General features: G+C 34.3%; 3 protein-coding genes across 3 annotated transcripts; all 3 read left to right on the top strand.

Moving 5' to 3' along the window:
- Positions 1-3,681: 3,681 nt before the first annotated feature.
- LOC136065332 (uncharacterized) lies at positions 3,682-5,973 on the top strand. The gene is given in 8 exon segments (XM_065768400.1): positions 3,682-3,874; positions 3,877-4,008; positions 4,310-4,353; positions 4,355-4,439; positions 4,534-4,698; positions 5,540-5,594; positions 5,597-5,812; positions 5,815-5,973. Coding segments are annotated over 8 exon segments (963 nt in total). The 5' UTR covers positions 3,682-3,730; the 3' UTR covers positions 5,937-5,973.
- A 3,210-nt stretch (positions 5,974-9,183) lies between these two features.
- Positions 9,184-12,751, top strand: LOC112017584 (uncharacterized). Its single transcript, XM_024050045.2, has 5 exons — positions 9,184-9,600; positions 10,041-10,172; positions 10,269-10,433; positions 11,633-11,938; positions 12,575-12,751. Exons 1-5 carry the CDS (start codon positions 9,325-9,327, stop codon positions 12,713-12,715), a joined length of 1,020 nt encoding a protein of 339 aa, XP_023905813.2. The 5' UTR covers positions 9,184-9,324; the 3' UTR covers positions 12,716-12,751.
- A 5,174-nt stretch (positions 12,752-17,925) lies between these two features.
- LOC112002274 (UPF0481 protein At3g47200) lies at positions 17,926-19,245 on the top strand. Its single transcript, XM_024034432.2, has one exon. The coding sequence runs from the start codon at positions 18,036-18,038 to the stop codon at positions 19,242-19,244; it is 1,209 nt and encodes a 402-aa protein (XP_023890200.1). The 5' UTR covers positions 17,926-18,035; the 3' UTR covers position 19,245.
- Positions 19,246-20,923: the final 1,678 nt, after the last annotated feature.

Raw genomic sequence — 20,923 nt, 5'->3', positions numbered from 1 at the left:
GAGTATATGTCATGTCAAGCATTTCCTTTAGCTCTGTGTGAGTGGCGGTAGGTAATGATACACTGTTCAGGGGTCTTCTCCACATAAATGCGGCCAGAAGAGTTGCTTCAGAGCATTAAATACGGTGGTAGTAGCTTTCCCTTTAGATATTTCTTCATCCTTATCGTCTCCTAGTGTACTCAGAGCTTATCTTGATTAGAAGGAGTCCTCGGAAGATCATCTTGACATTTTATACGTTCAATTGATCCCTATTATTCGCGTTAGAGGAATGTAACCTCTTCGGACAGAAGGCGACCTCTTCGGATTGTAATCACTTCTACCTCTGTGGGTCCCTTTTCTAGATAGGCCTTGCCCTTACCATCTCCTTCTCTTCGGTCGCACAGTAGTCCTCATATAGGCTCTCGGCCCACTATGTTGGATTGGGCCCTTTTCTCCCCACAATAGCCCCTCAAAATTTTAATTTTTCCCTCGCATCCGAGGAGAAAGAATAAGATTTTGATCTGCCACGTAAAGAAAAAGAAATAAAAATAAAGAAATTTAAAAGAGGGAAGTCAAAAATACCCCCGTTTACACGCGCGCGAGCATAGAGACAAACGCTTCATTATTGCCGCTGTCAGTTCCGTATTCCCAAAGCGTTGTATTAATTACTCCAGGCGGCGTTTTGTCCTTTGCATCCAACGGTGGGTTGTTGATCCAACGGACAGGGTTCTTCTTCGGGATTTGGACAGGATGAATTACACCCTTTCATTTGTCCCCGTATATAAACCCTCAGAGGAGGTTATTTTTCTTTACTTTACGCATCCTCAGAATACCCAGAGAGCTCTTTCATTCAAAACCTTTCAAGCTTCTTTGAATTTCTGTGTTCTTTGCTTCCAGGATCTACCAAGAGTCCATTTCGAGTCCAGGAATTATACTCCAATCTTGTTTGTGTAAGTTTCGGCACCTCTTGATCCTTTATTTTCTTCTCGGCTAATATTTTCTACCCTCAAAACCCATTTCCTGTCCACTGCTTCAGTCGTTTTCTAAGAATGGGCAAATTCCAACATCTCGTCGATAGTCCGGCGTTGATAGAGGAATTTAAGCAAAATTATGGTATATCGTAGGGGGTGAATCTGATATATTGCCCTTCGGAGCGGACACTAACGGCCCGAAGAGAGGGAGAGGTCGTAATCCCAATGATAACCTTCATCGAAGGGGGAATGACCCTCTAAATGGGTTCCATTACCTTGAACTATCTTCGCAACCACAGGCTCTCTCCTGAGCAGTGTGCGCCCAACACCTTTAGGATACTAGGAGCTATCGATGCCTTGAACCAACAGCTAGGATTAGGGCTGACCTGGCATGACCTGGCATATATGTATGAATGTCATAGCCAAAAAGGGGCAGGATACTACCTTAAATCCCGATCCGATATCGTTAGATTGTTCTCCTGCCTTCCCAAATCAAATAAAGGGATGAAAGACGACTATTTAATCGTCTCGGGCGCATGGCATGACGGTCTACACTGTCCGACCGAATTTGTTGGGGGGAAAAAAGGGTAAGCAGTGAAAGAAACAATGAAAAGTATAATGAATAGACAAAGAGATCTTTAATGGCTTCATGAATAATGGTTTAGACTTTAAAGGCATGAATGAATGTTGTATTTAAAAAATATCTTATAAGACAGTTTTATTAGACATTTTTTTTACACCATGCATGGATCTTGCGAGTAGGTCCACATGTTGTGAGTGAGGTCACATGAGATACTTTCTCTTTTTTCTTTTTTTTTTTCTTATGTAATGTGGTATAAGGGCCCATATTGGGTCTTGGCCTTATCGAAGACGTGATATATTCGAGGAGGAATAATGATTGGGAGAGTCCCAAAATTGAGAATCACGTAAGTAAAGAATAGAGGAATATAGTTCGAGGAGTAACTCCTTCTCAGATACGATGAATATCGGTCAAACACGCATTTGGATAATTTAGGTGATCTTCTAAGGAGTTTCAACAATCAAGATGAACATTAAGCACATACAGAGATAAGAACACAGAAATATCTAAAAGAAAAGCTGCTACCACTGCATTAAATGCATTGCAGCAACTTTTCTGGCCGCATTTATGTGGAGAAGACTCCTGAACAGTGCAGACTTAGCTATCACCATTCACAGATAGCCAAAGAAGATGTTTTGATGGGACATGCACTCAAGTGAAAGTTTAGAAGGTTAACAAGTGTACGATTAGGATGGCCTGAAAGGAACTATATAGTGTAAAAGATCTCCCATAAGAGAAGGGGGAGAAAAAAAGGAAGAGAGAAAAAAGAGAGAAAAAATGAATTATTATAGCACTAAGAACTGTATTAACTTTCAGAATTATTAGATTAATTCATAATCTATCTCATCGGACAATCATTTTATTGAGGTTTACGTGTATTTCATACTTGTTTATCTTTGAAATCCTTATTAACCGTTGTCCAATCCACCACAAGCCCAACTCTTTCACCCACTCTCTACAAATTCATTGTATTGAGCTCATTGGGCCCATATCCTATACCTTTTGGGCTTGAGCTACAAATCGTGACCCTACAGGTAATATTTGGTCCTGTACAAATATCTCTAATAAGTTATTGCAAATTTATCCACATAATACAATGAATCTTTATTGGGTTATATAAAGATAAATTTTGAATACAAACATATCTTATGAATGTATCACTGCATGTGAAGGGCAAAAGTTGAGTCTAGTGCTTTGTCTACTAGATTTGTTGAGATATGGATACGTGATAATTATTTGACAACATGTCTATATCTATATAGTGTGAGAGAGATGCTACGTATAGCTAATACATAAGATACTACCTTAAAAAAGAGTTAAAAATAATTTCCTAATGTTTACAAATGTTTTAAATATCAAGTGAACCAACTCATTACAATAAATTATGCAAAAAATAATTGACACCTTTTAAGTTTTAATATTTCTAGTAGAGACATCCATAATTCAAATTCATTTTCACCCATTATTACTATCAAATTATATAAAATATAAAATAAAATAAAACAATTTAGGGAGAATGTGTAAAATTCTACTTAATCTCACCCTTGATAGGAAAGACACTTTCCACTTACTTTTTCAATAATACTTTTTCTCCGGTGTAATTCAAAAGTATGATACTCCATCTTTTCACATTCAAGATGAATCATACTCCACTAATTAAATTCATTGTGAAATTTACCATATAGGTGAGAAAATGATGTACAATAATACATATCATAAGAGCATCCACATGACTAGAGCTAAAATTTTTAGCATTTAACATTTCAAAAGACTATTTTATTTATTTTAATACACGATTTCACGACCCTAACCTGTATCAATTCTCTAATTTTTTCGGTCAAACAAATACTATTCATTTTTTTATTAATTTCTTTCTCATTTCCTATCTGTCACAGAACCCAACAAAGTGATAAAATAATAATTTTTTTTGCACTCTTGCAACAGTGAACCGCCAAAACTAGCGGTTCACTGTAGCAAAACTGGCGGTTCACTGTAGCGAAAAGGAAAATTTTTTGCCTTTGGCATCATCGATGCTGGACACTAAATTGGAGTTTGAGGCGATGAAATAGCTAACCAACGGTGATGCTCTAATATTGTTATTTAAAGCAGTAGTACTATCCATGAAGGAACAGTAGAACTATTGTTTTTCCATTGAAATGTTCACACCTCCGTTGACTAGAAACATTGCGAAGTGATTACAATGAAGAAGATATTGGTGACCGGAGCAACCGGTTACTTAGGTGGAAGGCTATGCCACGCTCTGCTCCAACAAGGCCACCCTGTCCGAGTGTTGGTTCGACGCACCAGCGACCTCTCCTCCCTCCCTCCGCCCACTGACGCCGCCGCGCCATCGAAATCGTCTACGGTGATGTCACCGACTACCGGTCTCTCCTCTCTGCCTGCTCCGACTGCCACGTCATCTTCCACGTGGCTGCCGTCGTCGAGCCCTGGCTTCCCGATCCTTCTAAGTTCTTCTCCGTAAGCTCATCTTCAATTTCTCCAAGATTCTTCTTTTCACATCTAAACTTTCAACTGTACTTGTACTAGGTTGTTGTCGCTGTCAGTACTATGAATGTGTCACTTTTACACAAAAATGAAGAAAATTAAATTAGACCCATGAATTGGATTCTATCATATATATATGATTATGAATAGCTAAAGATTATTTTTATTTTTTTAATTAAGAAAATTAAATTAGACCCATAATTGGATTCTATAATATATATGATTATGAATAGTTAAAGAGTGTTTTTTTTTTTTTTTTGGGTTTTGCTTATAGGTGAATGTTGGAGGATTGAAGAATGTGTTACAAGCAGTAGAGAGACAGAGACATTGAAAAGCTTATATACACTTCGTCTTTTTTCGCTCTTGGACCAACTGATGATGGATGTGTTGCTGATGAGAATCAAGTAGGGAGATATATTGCCTTTGATTTTGTTCTTTTACTTGTATTTTCTTCTTAGAATAACAAAAATTGTGATGTGATGTGATGTGATGTGGTAGGTTCATCATGAGAAGTATTTTTGTACAGAGTATGAGAAATCGAAGGCATATGCCGATAAGATTGCCATACAAGCTGCATCGGAGGGGGTTCCAATAGTGGCAGTTTACCCTGGAGTTATTTATGGGCCTGGCAAGGTCACTGCTGGAAATGTTGTTGCTAGAATGGTATTAATACTATTGCCTTTTCTTCTGTCTAGTTTCTTTGATGATGTTGAAACTTGAAATTAGTAGCACTTTATATCTATGCCATTCAGTGGAAGTTAGTTGCGGGACTTTTGTTGTTGTCATCCAATAACTCATGAGAGGAAGTAGATTTTTGCAGCCATGATTGTGGTTTCCATAAAGAGATATTATTACAAATTCTTCCCTTGACCTATGATTGCAGTTGTGACTTTCTGAATTATATATTTTGGAAAATGCGAAAGGTACTACCAGTTTGACTACAACATGCTTACAAACCAACGTATTTCATTGCTTCAAATGCCATGGCATGGTACAAATTTTGAAAGTTATTGGATTATCAAGGGCTCTGGTGGAAGTGCGTGAGATTAAGTCTAGGTGCTAACACTTCATTCTTAAAATGCTAGGCCTAGAGGTTAGGTCTCTATCCACCCTAGTCCCACCTCCTCTTTTGGTCGGAACACACTTTGAGCCTTTTCTATCCTCATAAATAAAATCTGTTGAATTTACTATAAAACCTACCTGGAAGTGACATGTTAATTGGTTGAGTCATGAGAGTATCTGATTGGGTGGGCTTGGGGTTACACCTATAAGGTCTTCATCTACTCCTCTCATTCTCCTTAACTACTGAGAGAAAAAAATGGTTGAGGCATGCTTTTTACTTGTTCCAGTCTTTGGTGTAAGTTGGGAAGAATATTACTTACAGATTTATGGAAATTATCTTTTAATATGGGTTTTTGTCAAGTGAGTACTATTGGATGTTCACCTACAAGATGCACATTTCTTATTTATAGCTCATTTGATGATTTTATGTTTCTCCTTTCAGATTATTGAACGCTTTAATTGGCGGTTACCTGGCTATATAGGGTCTGGAAACGACAAATTTCTTTTAGCCATGTTGATGACGTAGTAGAGGGGCATATTGCAGCAATGAACAAAGGACAACCTGGTGAAAGATATCTACTGACAGGAGAAAATGCATCATTTAGGCATGTTTTTGATATAGCTGCTATCATCACCGAGACAAAAAAGCCTTTGTTTAGTATCCCATTTTGGGCAATTGATGCATATGGCTGGGCCTCAGTTATGTTCTCACGAATTACGGAAAGCTTCCTCTGATCAGCCCCCGGTATGCTTCATGGTTTTTGAAGTTGCCTTTTGGTCTTATATATGTATCAATCATTAGTAGACCATTAATTAAAAGAATTCTTCTTGATATTTAAATTCACCAAATATCAAAGTATAAGTTCTCAGTTTATAATAAACCTCTTGAAAATAAAATAAGATTGGTTTTAAGCCTTTTGAAAATTATTATCAATATGTTATATAATGGAAAATAGAAAGAAAATGCCAAATGTTTTGAACTAAACATAAATGTTTTAACATCTTAAATCCAAAATCAATGATTTTTAGGATTGCTCAAATTGAACAATTATGACATTTACTAAAACCAGGATGTATGTCTTCTCTGGTAACTACTTATGTCTGCACTACATCATACCTCACACCACTGAAGTAGGTACTGCAAATGGAATTTTTTACCTTAGGCACATCTCTCTCTCTTTTTTTTTTTTTTTTTTGATAACATCTCTCTCTATTGATTGGTAAGAAAATCACATCTCATTAGACTTCAACCTATGAGCTCATCCATAACCTTGTTCTTATTTGAGTGAATGTGTCATTTGGCGTAAATGGCCTCCTTCCTGTTATTCTCTTTACTTTTTTTTTAAGTTCATCTCATAGACTACAACACAGTCTTACTACTCTTCGTTCAATTTTGGAGCAGACAGTGAATGTTCTAAAACATCAGTGGGCTATTCCTGTGAGAAGGCTAAAGTAGAGTTGGATTATAACCCTAGAAGCTTGAAAGAAGGACTAGCAGAAATGCTGCACTGGCTGAAGAACCTGGGCTTGATAAAATTCTAATGAGAATAAGTTCACCTTCTTTCTCTCTCCTTTTTTTTTTTTTTTTTTGGAATTGATGTTGTGCATTATTGCTACTGCTCTATTTATAGATCTCCAAAAGCTAATATAATTTGGTTGGGATACTAGCTAATTTCTGTATGATTTTCTAATGCAATTCACGGTAGCCATTATGACCAAGTAGTGGCTTTTCTAGAAAAGATGTACCAGCAAAACTCAATTAATTCTCTTATAAGATTTCATTCATGTCAATTTAAATCATACACATTAGTCTTGGTTACTCTAAAACTTGATTGCCTTTTTCTTTGGGCTAATTAAGGAGAGATGGAGTTTATATTAAAACTTGTTAGTTGTTCAAGAATTGGTCAAGCCTGAGAGAATGTAATGAACAATTTGCAGACATGGATTCTTAGAGAAATTAGTGGTAACATGACTGATTTGAGATAGTTACTCTCCAAGAAAAGAGAATGAGAGAAAGGAAATGGAAGGAAAGGTAAGAGAAAAGTCTCAGACGTATTAAGCTTCTTAACCTTGGGTTGTGTTTCAATTAGGAATTTTAGAATTTCGAAGTGTTGGTTAATTTGTTGTGCTAAAAGCCTAAAAGGCCTCTTGTTGATAATCTTGTTTTTGTTTGATGCAAATCATGGATTCAGTTAATTGAGAGAATCAAGTTCTTGTAGTCATTTTGAGTTGATGCTTTAATACTAAACTAGTCACAAACTCACGATGTGTGAGAAAATATAATTTAATTATTTTATAAGAATGTAATGTAAAAAATTCGTAGGTTAAATAATGCATATATTATTTAAAAATATTTTCTATTTTTATAAATTAATGTAATGGAATATATTATGTATTTTTGCATTCAATTACAATATATATATATATATATATATGAAAATGTAATTTAATAAAAATATTTAAATTACATAATTATAATATTGTTTCATATAAATCAAGAAGATTTTATTAAAATGATTTATTTATTTATTTAAATATATCATAATTGGTTGACTAATGTGAACATATCCAAGAATATTATAATAAAGATGTACACCCTCATTTGAGAGAGTTTCAACCTATGGCATTCGCTCCTGAATGATAGTTTTTTTATCATCAGATCAAGACACCAATTAGTTTTTAGTATAGGCGATAATTGAACCCATATCTTTTATACAATCATCAGAGATTTTACAAAACGAGAGTGAATGTATACCTCATTTTATAAACACGTATAACATGTTATATTAAGTTTAAATTATTATATAAAGTTTAGAATTTTAACTTTTTTTTCCTTTCCAAATATAAGTATAATCCTTATATTCTTAAAACTTGAATTTTAAGGTAATATTTTGAATATTTTGATATATTTTTTTGTTGCTTTTTTAGGACATGTATCTCTAATTTCTAATGTCATTTAAAAAAAAAAATTTAACCCAAAACTAAAGAGTTTGACTCAAATAGAATAAATTCTATACTTTTCAACCAAAAAATTAAGGATTTTTTTTTTTTTTGAGCCAAAACTGAAAGAAAAAGCAACTTGCAAAAAAATCAATTTAATACCCAATTAGTCCAAATGGACCAATTGGACTGAATGAATTGAAAGGGACTAAAGTGGATCAAAATAAACCAAGCGAACCAATTGGACCAAGTGGATCAAAGCAAGCCAAATTAGACCGAATATGAACAAAATGGTCTGAAATGCTACTAACTACATCATCACTAAAAAATTGCACGAATATTACTAAAAAAATAATTAGAAATTTGTTATTATGTTGTTAATGTGAAACTAACAAATCATGTCATTTTGTAAATTTTTTAGTTAGTAATGATATCATTTAAATATTCTTTTTACTTGTAAAATTTAAATGAAAATATTCCTAAGATGCATTATTTAAAATATCTTATTGTTTGATATTATTATTATTTTTTAAAATAGAAAGCTTAAATGACTTAATTTACTATTAGATTTGGACAAATAATTAAATTAACTCATTTAATTATTTACTAAAAGATTTTACAATTGAAATGGACTGAAGTGGCCTTAAGTAAACTGAATTACTACGCTGATAGGATTTAATATCAGTATAGTAACAATAAATGTTACACTTTAATTTTTAGATATTAATAGATCTAATGAATAATTTGCAGTCTTTGTTTTTAGGGTGGTAAGTAACTTGATTGATTCGAGATAGTCATTCCTCCAAGAAAAGAGAATGAAGAAATAAGAGGATGAGAGAAAAGGATATGAAGAAATGAAAGGAAATGTCTGTGACTTATTTCTTATTGATGTTCATCAGTTATACATAGAGTAATTGGCATCTTCCAATATTTCGAATAAAACATCAATGTTCAATTCACATTTTCCAATTATTATTACTATTGAATTATTAAAAAAAAAAACAATTTATGCGAAATGTGTGAAATTCTAATCTGCCTAAAGGCACTTTCCACTTGCTTTATCAAAAGCACTCTCCGTCAAACTCACTAACATTTTGAGATTTGGGATAATTAAGTTCATGACTTTTAAAATTGACTTGGCATTAGATAAAAAGGGACCAAATGAGTCCGTTTTAAAAAGTCTTAAATCTCGGGAATGTTTACTATTTTTTACCCTACCAAGTTATTTAAATGTAGTAAATCTTTGAGGAAGACAGTTGTGACTAGAAAGATAGAAAAAGGGTGTGCATGAAGAAGATACTGGTGACCGGAGCAACTGGTTCCTTAGGTGGAAAGCTATGCCACGCCCTTTTCCAACAAGGCCACCCTGTCCGAGTGTTGGTCCGACGCACCAGCGACCTCTCCTCCCTCCCTCCGCCCACTGACGCCGCCGCCATAGAGATCGTCTACGGTGATGTCACCGACTACCAGTCCCTCCTCGCTGCCTGCTCTGGCTGCCACGTCATCTTCCACGTGGCTGCCGTCGTCGAGCCCTGGCTTCCTGATCCTTCTAAATTCTTCTCCGTAAGCTCATTTTCAATTTCTTCAAGATTCTTTTTTTATTTTTTTTTTATTTATATCTAAACAAACATTCAACAGTACTAGGTGGTTGTCGTGTTGAGTACTATGAATGTGTTACCTTTGCACCAAAATTAAGAAAATTACATTAGACCCATGATTGGATTCTATAAGAACATGTCACATTATCATATTACGCATTAAATTACACTCAATAAATACTGACACCCGTCTAAAAATCTAACCAACTCAGAGTTTATTGAGATGATATTAGGTAATGTATTGAGTTTTATGTAAAAAATTGACGTGACAATAGTTTATTGGATGACATCTTACCAAATTCGGACTCTTCTATAATATAAGTATATATGATTATGAAAGTTAAAGAGGCTTTTTTTTTTTAATATATTTTTTTTAAGTTGAAATAATTTGGTTTTGGCTAATAGGTGAATGTTGGAGGATTGAGGAATGTGTTACAAGCTGTGAGAGAGACAAAGACTATTGAAAAGCTTATATACACGTCTTCGTTTTTCGCACTTGGACCAACTGATGGTGGAAATGTTGCCGATGAGAATCAAGTAGGGAGATATATTGCCCTTTTGATTTTGTTATTTTGTTTGCATTTTCTTCTTAGAATAACAAAAATTGTGATGTGATGTGATGTGATGTGGTAGGTTCATCATGAGAAGTATTTCTGTACGGAGTATGAGAAATCGAAGGCGATTGCTGATAAGATTGCCATACAAGCTGCATCGGAGGGGGTTCCGATAGTGCCGGTTTACCCAGGAGTTATTTATGGGACTGGCAAGGTCACTTCTGGAAATATTGTTGCTAAAATGGTATTAATACTATTGCCTTTTCTTCTGTCTAGTTTCTTTTGTTGTAGCAATAGAATGATAGATGTTGTTGAAACTTGAAATTAGTAGCACTTTATGTATATGTCATTAAGTTAGAGATATGTAATGCAATTCAGTGGAAGTTTTGGGCCTTTTTTGTTGTCATCCAATAACTCATGAGAGGAAATTGATGTTTGCTGGCATGATTTTAGATTCCATGTAGAGATATTATTACAAATTCTTCACTTGACCTATAGCTGCATTTGTGACTTTCTGAATTATATGATCTGGAAAATGTGAAAGGTACTACCTGTTTTACTACAAAATGCTTACAAACGGACATAACAATGATTATGTTGGTGTTATGTCAACAACATAATATATAATTTTGAATTACATTTTTGATCTTGCTTTTAAAAGTTGACATATTGGTTTGTAAGGTTAATGCAATATAATTTGTAGTATACTTTGCGTCGCTCTTTTTATTATGTTTGTTACGAAAGTAGTAGTTAGACCTCGAGACATATAATGAGGCCAATGAAGTTGGTTAGGATGGTTTTTATTATCCTTGGGAGATTTCTAATCGTGGGGGTGCTTTTTTTGTGGTGACCGAAGAAAGTTGGTTGAATATGTTAACAAGGTGATTTTCTCTTGACATGTTTTTAATATTATTCTCATTTTCATCTTTCCCAACCATTGCTTTCTTTAGATGACTGAAAGATTTGCATGTGGAGAGGCTTTGAATGACTGTTGAATTTGAAAATTGTGTGCCTTAGTCTAGAGGTTAGGTCTCTATCCAAGCCCTAGTCTCAGATCCCCCTCTTGGGGGAATCCACATTTTAAGCCTTTTCTAGCCTCATAAATAGAATCTGTTGAATTTACCATAAAACATCCCCTGGAAGTGACATGTTAATTGCTTGAGTCATGAGAGTACTCCTATTGGGGTGGGCTTGGGGTTACACCTATAAGGTCTTTATCTACTCCTCTCATTCTCCTTAATTACTTGGAAAAAAATGGCTTGAGTCATTATTCTTATTTGTTTCCAGTTTTTGGTGTAAGTTGGGAAGAATATTACTTACAGATTTATGGGAATTATCTTTTAATATGGGATTTTGTAAGGTGAGTACTATTGGATGTTCACCTACAAGATGCACATTTCTTATTTATAGCTCCATTTGATGATGTTATATTTCTCCTTTCAGATTATTGAACGCTTTAATTGGCGATTACCTGGCTATATAGGGTCTGGAAACGACAAATTTTCTTTTAGCCATGTTGATGATGTAGTAGAGGGGCATATTGCAGCAATGAACAAAGGAAGACCTGGTGAAAGATATCTACTGACAGGAGAAAATGCATCATTTAGGCATGTTTTTGATTTAGCTGCTATCATCACTGAGACAAAAAAACCTATGTTTAATATCCCTTTTTGGGCAATTGATGCATATGGATGGGCCTCAGTTTTGATCTCACGAATTACAGGAAAGATTCCTCTGATCAGTCCCCCGGTATGCACCATGGTTTTTGAAGTTGCCTTATAGTCTTATATAGTGCATCAATCATTAGTAGACCATTAATCAAAAGAATTCTTCTTGATATTCAAATCTACCGCCTAATATCAAAGTATAAGTTCTCAGTAATAATTAAGCCTTTTGAAGAAAAAGAATGATTGGTAATTAAGCCTTTTGAAAATGATTATCAATATGTAATATAATGGACAATAGAAAGAAAATACCTAATGTTTTGAACTTTACATAAGCTTTTAACATCTTAAATCCCAAAATCAAGTGATTTTTAGGAATTGCTCAAATTCATCAATTATGACATTTACTTGAACAAGGATATATTTCTTCGCTGGTAACAACTGTTTGTCTGCACAACATCAATTACTCACACCACTTGAAGTAGGTACTGCAAATGGAATTATTTACCTTAGGCACATCTCTCTCTCTCTATTGATTGGTAAGCTACTCACACATCTCATTGGACTTCAACCTATCAGCTTATCCATCACCTTGTTCTTATTTGAGTGAATGTGTCATTTGGCCCAAATGGCCTCCTTTTTCCCTCTTTACTCTACTTTCTTTCATTTATATCATAGTCTGCAACACAGTCTTACCACTCTTTGTTCAATTTTGGAGCAGGCAGTGAAAGTTCTAAAACATCAGTGGGCATATTCCTGTGAGAAGGCTAAAGTAGAGTTGGATTATAACCCTAGAAGCTTGAAAGATGGCCTAGCAGAGATGCTACCCTGGCTGAAGAATTTGGGCTTAATAAAATTCTAATGAGAATAAGTTCACCTTTTTTTTTTTTTTTTTTTTTTTTTTTTTTNTTAGTAAAAATGAGATGGTTCCGGTTGGTGAGGTGAATAATTTGGACTAAAGATTAACATTAGTAAAAGTGAGATGGTTCTGGTTGGCAAGGTGAATAATTTGGATGAGTTAGCTGATGTTTTAGGCTGCAAGATTAGGGTTTTGCCTATGACATGTCTTGGTATGCCTTTGGGAGCATCTTACAAGTCATCCTCTATATGGAAAACAATTTTGGAGAAGTTCGAAAAACGCTTAGCTAGGTGGAAGAAATGTATCTTTCTAAGGTGGTCGCTTGACTTTGCTTAAGAGTACACTTTCAAGTATCCCCACTTATTTTTATCTCTGTTCACTATTCCTACTAGGGTGGCTAATAGGATTGAGAAGTCATAGAGGGATTTTCTCTAGGGTGGTTTGGCGGGTGAGCATAAACTTCATTTGGTAGGGTGGGATAAGGTGTGTTATCCTTTTGTTGATGGTGGGCCGGGTGTAAGGAAAATTACTACCTTTAATAAAGCTCTTTTGTGTAAGTGGTTGTGGCGTTATGGGGTCGAGGAGACAAGATTATGGAAGCGTGTGATCACATTGAAATTTGGGAAGGAATGGGGGTGGTCTTCGAAGTTACGTAGGGGTTCACAAGGGTGTGGTTTATGGTAGGGCATACATAAAGGTTGGAAGAGTTTTAGCAAGTTTCTTTACTTTGAGATTGGTTTGGGGAGTAGAATCCGATTTTGGCATGACTATTGGTGTGGAGATCAATTGTTGAAAGGAACTTTCCCGAATCTATTTGAAATTGCTACTTTTAGGGGGGCATCTGTGGCAGATATGGTGGTGAGCCACACTTTAGAGGGAGGGTGGAATTGGGATATACAGTTCTGGCGTGGTTTTAATTGATGGGAGATGGAGTTGGCGGGGGCCTTTGCTCATACATTGGAGTCGATGAGTCCTCCTATTGAGGGTAGAGATAAGATGAGGTGGTGTTCAAGGTCGAAGGGGGATTTTGATATAAAATCCTTTTATGGCACATTGAGGGGATCTAACTCATTTACTTTTCCTTGGAAGTGTATTTGGGGTGTGAAGGCTCCACGTCGTGTGTCGTTTTTTGTTTGGACAACTGCATGGGGGAAGGTTCTCACAACGGACCATTTGAGCAAAAGAGGCTGCACTATTATGGATTGGTGTTGCCTTTGTAGATGTAATGGGGAGAGTGGATCATATGCTCCTACATTGTGGTGAGGTATTTCGGTTATGGAGCTTTGCCCTTAGATCTTTTGGTGTTTCTTGGGTTCTACCTAAGAGGGTTATCGACTTGCTGGCCAGTTGGAGGAATTGGTTGGGGAAGCATTTTTCAAATGTTTGGAATTTGGTACCACATTGTGTGATGTGGATTATTTGGAGGGAGAGAAATAATCTCATATTTGTAGATTCGGTGCTTTCTAGGAATAAGCTCTTAGCTTTGTTTGTGACCACTTTGCTTGATTGGTCTCATGCGTGGGGATTTACTTCTACAAAGTCCTTTAGCTATTTTTAGATTCACTTTCTTCTTGTACATAAGTTGTTTTGCTTTCCTTTGTTGCTTGTACATATTTCCTTCTTTTACTTCATCTCTTTGATGGAGTAGTTTCTTTTTAATACAAAATTTTCTTACCTATCCAAAAATTTATTAAAAAAAAAAAAAAAAAAAAAACGTGGTTTTTGCTGTAATCAGTGAGGTGCAGTCTTAACACCTTTTTCCATATCTCAAATGAATGGCCTATTTTAATTTACTTTCATGTAATGTCACTATAGTTTGTTTGGGATTTTTACATTCATTTTCTCACCCCTTCTTTTTGCCAATCTAATTCTGTAATCGTTAGGCCTTTTTTTTTTTGTATAATTTCTAGTTTGAATAATTTCATCTGTAGATTTGATTCCCATGAACTCAATGTAGGTAAGAGAAAAATATTTTATGTTAAGACAGATTTTCTGATCATCTTGCTGTTTTCTAGGCGGACTTGCCAGAATATCTTTCTAAGCATTGCTTGTCTACGTGGATGAAATGGATTTTTGCCAAGTGGGAATGAAGCCTGCTGGATTTGGATGGATCCGCATATTTGTTAGTTTACTGCTTGAATTAAAAAGGTTACATGGAGCACTGAGGGGACAAAGCACGTGGAAAGAGCATGTACTCCTTAAATGGCCAGGGATCACCATAATTTGAACATGTGGCAAATGAAATGGCATTCTATCATCAAAGCCAAAGGTGCAGGTAGTGGAGTACAACAGTTAACAGCAATTTCAGAATTCAAACAAAAGAAGGCTATTGCTTAGTTTTAGAAGGTAGATAGTGCGATGACAGAGTCCTAGAAGATCAAAAGAGAGGCCGATATTTCAAGCAAAAGAGAGGATCACTCACATTTATACTCAATTTCTCTAATTATTCTTAAGAGTTAAGAGTAGGTTGCCTTGTAATCTGTTTGGTGCATTAATGCAAGTAGTTTTATTTGAATTATCTTAGTTTAATGCATCTATATTAGTTGTTTTCTTATGGTTTCTACTTTGATGTGTAGTAGTATTTGTAGTTTAACTTGTAGTTTTTTTCGTTTGTAAGTCGATAACATCATTGTGACTAATCTCATTGAAGCACTTGTATTATCAATAACTAGTAAGTTTTCTGTGCGATACACGGATAATGTTATAATGTTTTATGTAAATTTGTTTTTGGAAAATATTATACGTATATTATAGCATATTTATTATAAAACTTTGTTAGTAATGAGTTCATCATAAAAAGTAACAATTATAAATTGCACACATATATCTGTTATAATTATTTTGTTCAAATAATGAGCAATAATAAAAATAACTTGGAATAATATTGTATAATAAAAGTTGATAAAAGCATATTAATTCATTCTATATTATTGATTTCTATTATGTGATGTAATAAAAAGCTTTATTACGGATTTTTTTTTTCTTCAATGCTTTGTTATTGTGGTATGGTGACGTTTGTTGTCATTATCAGTTTCTCCATCTTCAACATTTAAAATTTAGTCCATCCATATTTGTTCAATTTTTGAGCTTTCTTCATTTTTTCCTTTTGTTGCATCATTTGTGTTAATTACTAACGAATTGGTCTTGTGGGGCCTGTTAGGTAAAAAAGGTATAGTAATCCTCAGAAATGGGCTCAGGGCCCAAAGGCCCAATCCGAGAACATGTAGTAATCCGAGGACAGCCTAAAAAGTTTTATTCTTATCATATGGGTGGTATGGAAGAAACGAGTAGATATTATATACCACGGCATGACATACGTCCGAGGACAACAAAGTCCGAGGTCAAGGTAACCTTCGTACTAGCGGAAAGACCCCACCAAGTTGTATCTGAACTGAAAATCGGATATAGCTTAGGAGGCGTCGGGGAAGCTAGCAAATATCTTTTTGAGGCCATCACCTCCACATTAAATGCTTTCTAGCTAACAGTCTGGCCGCATTAATGTGGAGGTGATACCTGAACAGTAACTAAGCAGCTTTATGGCCACTAAGCTGAAGGTTCCGGTAGGTACTGGATGGGACAGAAAGGAGTTCCCAGGATAAGAACTACACGTGTACGATGGAAACAGGGGGAGAACGGAGTATATAACATAAGAATGAAGAAAACAAAGGGGGGGAGGCAGGAAAAAAGAAAGAAAAAAGAAAAAAGAAAAAGAAAGAGAGAGACCAGTTGAAAGAGAGCCGAGGATAATAATCCTCATAGAGCAAACCGAAANGTAAACCCATCACTCAGGGTCGATCCAATTTGAGTCCTTACAGTTTTCTTTATAAAATAAATAAATAAATCCTTTTAAGTCATGTATTATAATAGCATTTGTAATTTATTATGGTATTACATTAAACATATTCAGCAAATTTTAATATTTTCACAACAAATCATAGGTGGTAAGTTGTTATTGGTTATAATTTAAATTCACAACTTAAATTACTCTTTTGTCCACCCATAATAACTAATAACAGTCTGTTATTTAAGATTTGTTGTGAAAATGTTGTGAACATAACATTTCTTATAAAAAAAAAAAAACAAATGAGAAAAAAAGAAAAGGAAAATAATTGATAAAGTATTTAAAGGTGCCTATAGTGGATCTTTATTATATTGGTGGAATTTATAGTGTGCATTTAAGGACTGTTTTTATTTTTTTATAATAATTTTTATATATTGTTCGCACATGGTAAAAATATTGACATGTACCAATAATTGTCTACCACATAGCGTTATTTTTCCATATCATACTTAATCGATGGAGGGAGTTACAAATTATGATATGTGTCATTGTTTTATGCATTGTCAAAGGAACACACGTCACCATTTTGTTTATCCACCAGGTTATCTAACTTTTATAATACATTATATTATACATTGATAGATTGGATTTTCACTCAATTTTGGCTTTATATATATATATATATATGAATGATATATGATTATCTAAATTTTGAAACTAATTAAAATTCTAATACAATTCCAAAAATGATCATTAATTCAAGTAAAAATATAAAATGATAATTTTGTTGACAATATATACCATGTTCTTAAAAAAAAAAAAAAAAAAATCTACTTACCTTTTTGAAGAGATTTTCATTATAATTGAATAACTTCCTAGAAAAAGATAATAAACATTAGCAAAATTCCTAGTGATACACTTTTACCCATAAAAATAAAATAAAATTAAAAAAAAAACCATTGTAATAGAAAAACAAAAAAATACATTAGTATATAAAAATTTAATATATAAATATATGGTTTAACCAACTACCTTCTTTTTCTTATAGAAATGGAACAATCTTCAATACGAACATTACACACTCTAACAAATAATTTTTAATAATATTAAATGATTTTAAGTGCTTAAATTGTTTATCCTATTAATTATTGTTTTTTCCAAAACGGAAAAAACCAAAATCAAACCCTCATTCAAAATGACAGAGTCATTTATTACTATCTAATTTCTAGGATGATGATAGTAGACGATGATAGCTTGTCTTGTCCGTGTATCATGAGTAATATTAATCACCTAGCTAGTTTATCCACATTTTAAAAATATTTTTTTACAAGTATCACCTAATATTTCTAATGCTGGTGAGTCTTGTGTTTGTCATAAGGAAATTTAAGGAAGACAACTTGAGAGATGGAAGAATCAACTAGTGCGAAAATTCAACCAGCAATTGCTTCAATAAATAATGAAGATCAAAATACTCAAAAGGAAGCAGACATTCCCGGTGGAAATGAAAAAAAAAATGATGAGTTGGTAATTGAAATTAGAAAAATGGTTGAGAGGCCGGAGATTGAACCATCAAAACAATGTCGTATCTACAAGGCCCCGCACCCGCTCCGAAAATGGAATAAAGAAGCCTACACTCCTCAGGTAGTTTCAATTGGCCCTTTTCACCACAAAAACGAAAGATTGAAGGCCATGGAAGAGCATAAAGAGAGATACTTCAGGAGTTTCGTGAAACGGAGTGAGATAAACTTGGAGTATTTGGTAGGCAGAATAAGGGAAATGGAAGAAAGCATTCGCGGGTGTTATGAAGAGACTATTGACCTTACCAGTGATAGGTTTGTAAAAATGATATTGGTGGATGTCGTCTTCATTCTTGAGCTTTTCATCAGAGAGAGTTCAATAAGTCTGATATGTGATGATCCTAATGTTGTGGAACCAAGGTCTACTGCTGTGAGGCTTGACTTGCTATTACTTGAAAATCAACTTCCATTTTTTGTTATTAAGAAATTATACGACCTTGCATTTCCATCTCTCTCAGATTACGGTGGTTTACTTAAGCTTTCATTTTACTACTTTGGGTACTTCAACATGCAGTTCATACAGGCCACCCCCAATGTGAAAATAGAACACTTCACCGATCTTATTAGAACCTTTCAGCTACCTCCACTCGAGAAGCAAGCAAGAAGAAACAGTGAACTGATTAAACATTTGTACTCTGCAACACAGCTCCATGAGGCAGGAGTAAAGTTTGAGGTTGGTACAAGCAAATGCTATTTTGACATAAAATTTGAAAAAGGAGTGTTGAAAATCCCTAGCATAGAATTAAACGATATGACGGAAGTTGTTACTCGAAACATTATGGCATTAGAGCAAACTCGCTATATAGAAAATGCATACTTTACAGATTACTTTTTCTTCATGGATTTACTTATCGATACTAAAGAAGATGTGCATTTACTTTGTGATAAAAAAATCTTGGTTAATTATCTAGGCGACAACAATGCAGCAACACTTATGATTAACAGTCTTAACAAGGGAATCATATGGACAACAATGAGAGATGATTACATTAATCTCTGTAAAGAATTGAATAGTTTCTATGAGAATCCTTGGCACAGAAGGAAGGCAACATTAAAACGTGAATATTTTAGCACTCCTTGGAGAACCGCTTCAACAGCCGCTGCTATTATTCTTCTGTTCCTCACTTTTATACAAACAATATTTTCTATTATCCCAGCGGTAAAGGCTAAATAATTTGGATAGATATTCCCAGCTTGATGGAATTGATCTTACCTATGTAAAATACACAAATTATGTATTTCTTTCTTTGTTATTATTGTTAATGTAATTGATCTTGCCCATGTAAAATACACAGATTGTTGTGTTTTTGCATCCTTGTAGACTACTAGTTTTGTATCTTCACTCTAAAATTTATTGATTGATAAAAAAATGCCAGGAAGTTTGTAAGCCAACCATCAATAAATACTTCACTGGACAAGTTGAAAAATACGTAAGTCTACTATATCACTACTTGGTGTTGTAGCTTATCAATCTTTAGAAAGCATTCTATACAGGTTATCATGATCAAGATTGTGTCTGTAGCTTGTTTCCCCCCAAAAAAAAAAAATTGTGTATGTAGCTTTGAGCTAGGCCTCACGGGCTGGGCTCATTGGCCCATAAACAGATCAAAAAACTTGTGGTCCCTCTTTACTTGAGTGTTGGCCCAATTAGTACCATGACCCAAAATCTGAGCTAATTCAATCCTGGGAATTGTTTTGACCTTCCAACGGTATGGGTTATATAGGTTTGATAATTTGAGGGCTTTGTTTTGTGAATGGGCAATTAGGCTAAAATTTGGCTTTATATTAATCGATACAATTTGTTGTTAATTTAATGGGCCTGGATTTAGTAAGAAGTGGTATTTAAGTTTCATGGGTATTGGACCTTGGGCTTTGGGCTGACTATGGGCTCTTAAAACTGTTGGTCTGTTAAAAAAAAAAAAAAAAAAACTCTCTAACACAGTAATTACCTATCAAATGATTTCCCTTCAGATTTCTTTCAGAATCTATCTAACTAAAAAAATAATTAAAAAAAAAGATAAAAAAAAGAGGTAGGGCCAAAAAATTAACAAAAGATATATTCATCAGATTTAATGGATCTTTAACTATGTTTTTCTATTTTAGACCTTCTTGTAATATTGTTCATTTTTAGATCAATGAAGCTGTTCTTTCTTTTTCTTTTTTCCTTTTATCAATGAGTTTTTGCATAAATTTAATCATGATACTGTAGAATTTCAATTTATAATGTTCACTCTATAATGATTATTCATATCACCGCGCTAAGATACCTATCAATTTATTTATATAGGCTGAATTTTAAACCCATATATCTTATTCAAGTTGGGTCGGGTTCTTGCATCCATGGCCGAGCAAGTTTCACTTCCAAACTCGGTGGCTGCAGTGGAAGCAATTGCAGCATCAAGAGTTGTCACCTTTGCTAAATAAATTGGACTCGACTCAATTCTATTGTGTTGGATGGAGACTCGGTAGCTATTATTGATTCTTTGAAGAATGACGAGGTTTCTCTAACTGATTATGGTTACTTGATTGAGGAGGCAAAAGACATTGCAAGTTCCTTTGCTATTTGTGGTTTTCTCTTATTAAAAGACAGGACAATTCTACTGTTCATCACATTGCTAGACATGTTAGTAATTTCGAAGAGTGGATGAAGGATGTTCCTTCTCACTTAAATGTTGTAATCTTAGATGACCTAGCTAGTTTTTATTAATAAACATGCAGCCTTTTTCTCCAAAGTTTTTTTTTTTTTTTTTTTTTTGGGGTTAAAAAAAAGTTTAAGCTAACTGAAACAAAAAATAAATTAAATTATATTGCTAAATTACACATATCCCACTAAACTATGTGTGTCAATTTGTT

This window comes from Quercus suber, unplaced genomic scaffold (assembly GCF_002906115.3).
Source record: "Quercus suber isolate HL8 unplaced genomic scaffold, Cork oak 2.0 scaffold_929, whole genome shotgun sequence".
In the NCBI taxonomy this organism is placed as follows: domain Eukaryota; kingdom Viridiplantae; phylum Streptophyta; class Magnoliopsida; order Fagales; family Fagaceae; genus Quercus; species Quercus suber.
The sequence above is the reverse complement of the archived record's forward strand: the minus strand, read 5'-3'. Positions and strand labels throughout refer to the sequence as shown.

Coding starts and splice junctions, on each gene's coding strand:
- LOC112017584 (XM_024050045.2), top strand. CDS start 9,325: ATGAAGAAGATACTGGTGACCGGAGCAACTGGTTCCTTAGGTGGAAAG. Junction 10,434..11,632: donor GAAATATTGTTGCTAAAATG/GTATTAATACTA, acceptor TTCTCCTTTCAG/ATTATTGAACGCTTTAATTG. Junction 11,939..12,574: donor TTCCTCTGATCAGTCCCCCG/GTATGCACCATG, acceptor ATTTTGGAGCAG/GCAGTGAAAGTTCTAAAACA.
- LOC112002274 (XM_024034432.2), top strand. CDS start 18,036: ATGGTTGAGAGGCCGGAGATTGAACCATCAAAACAATGTCGTATCTAC.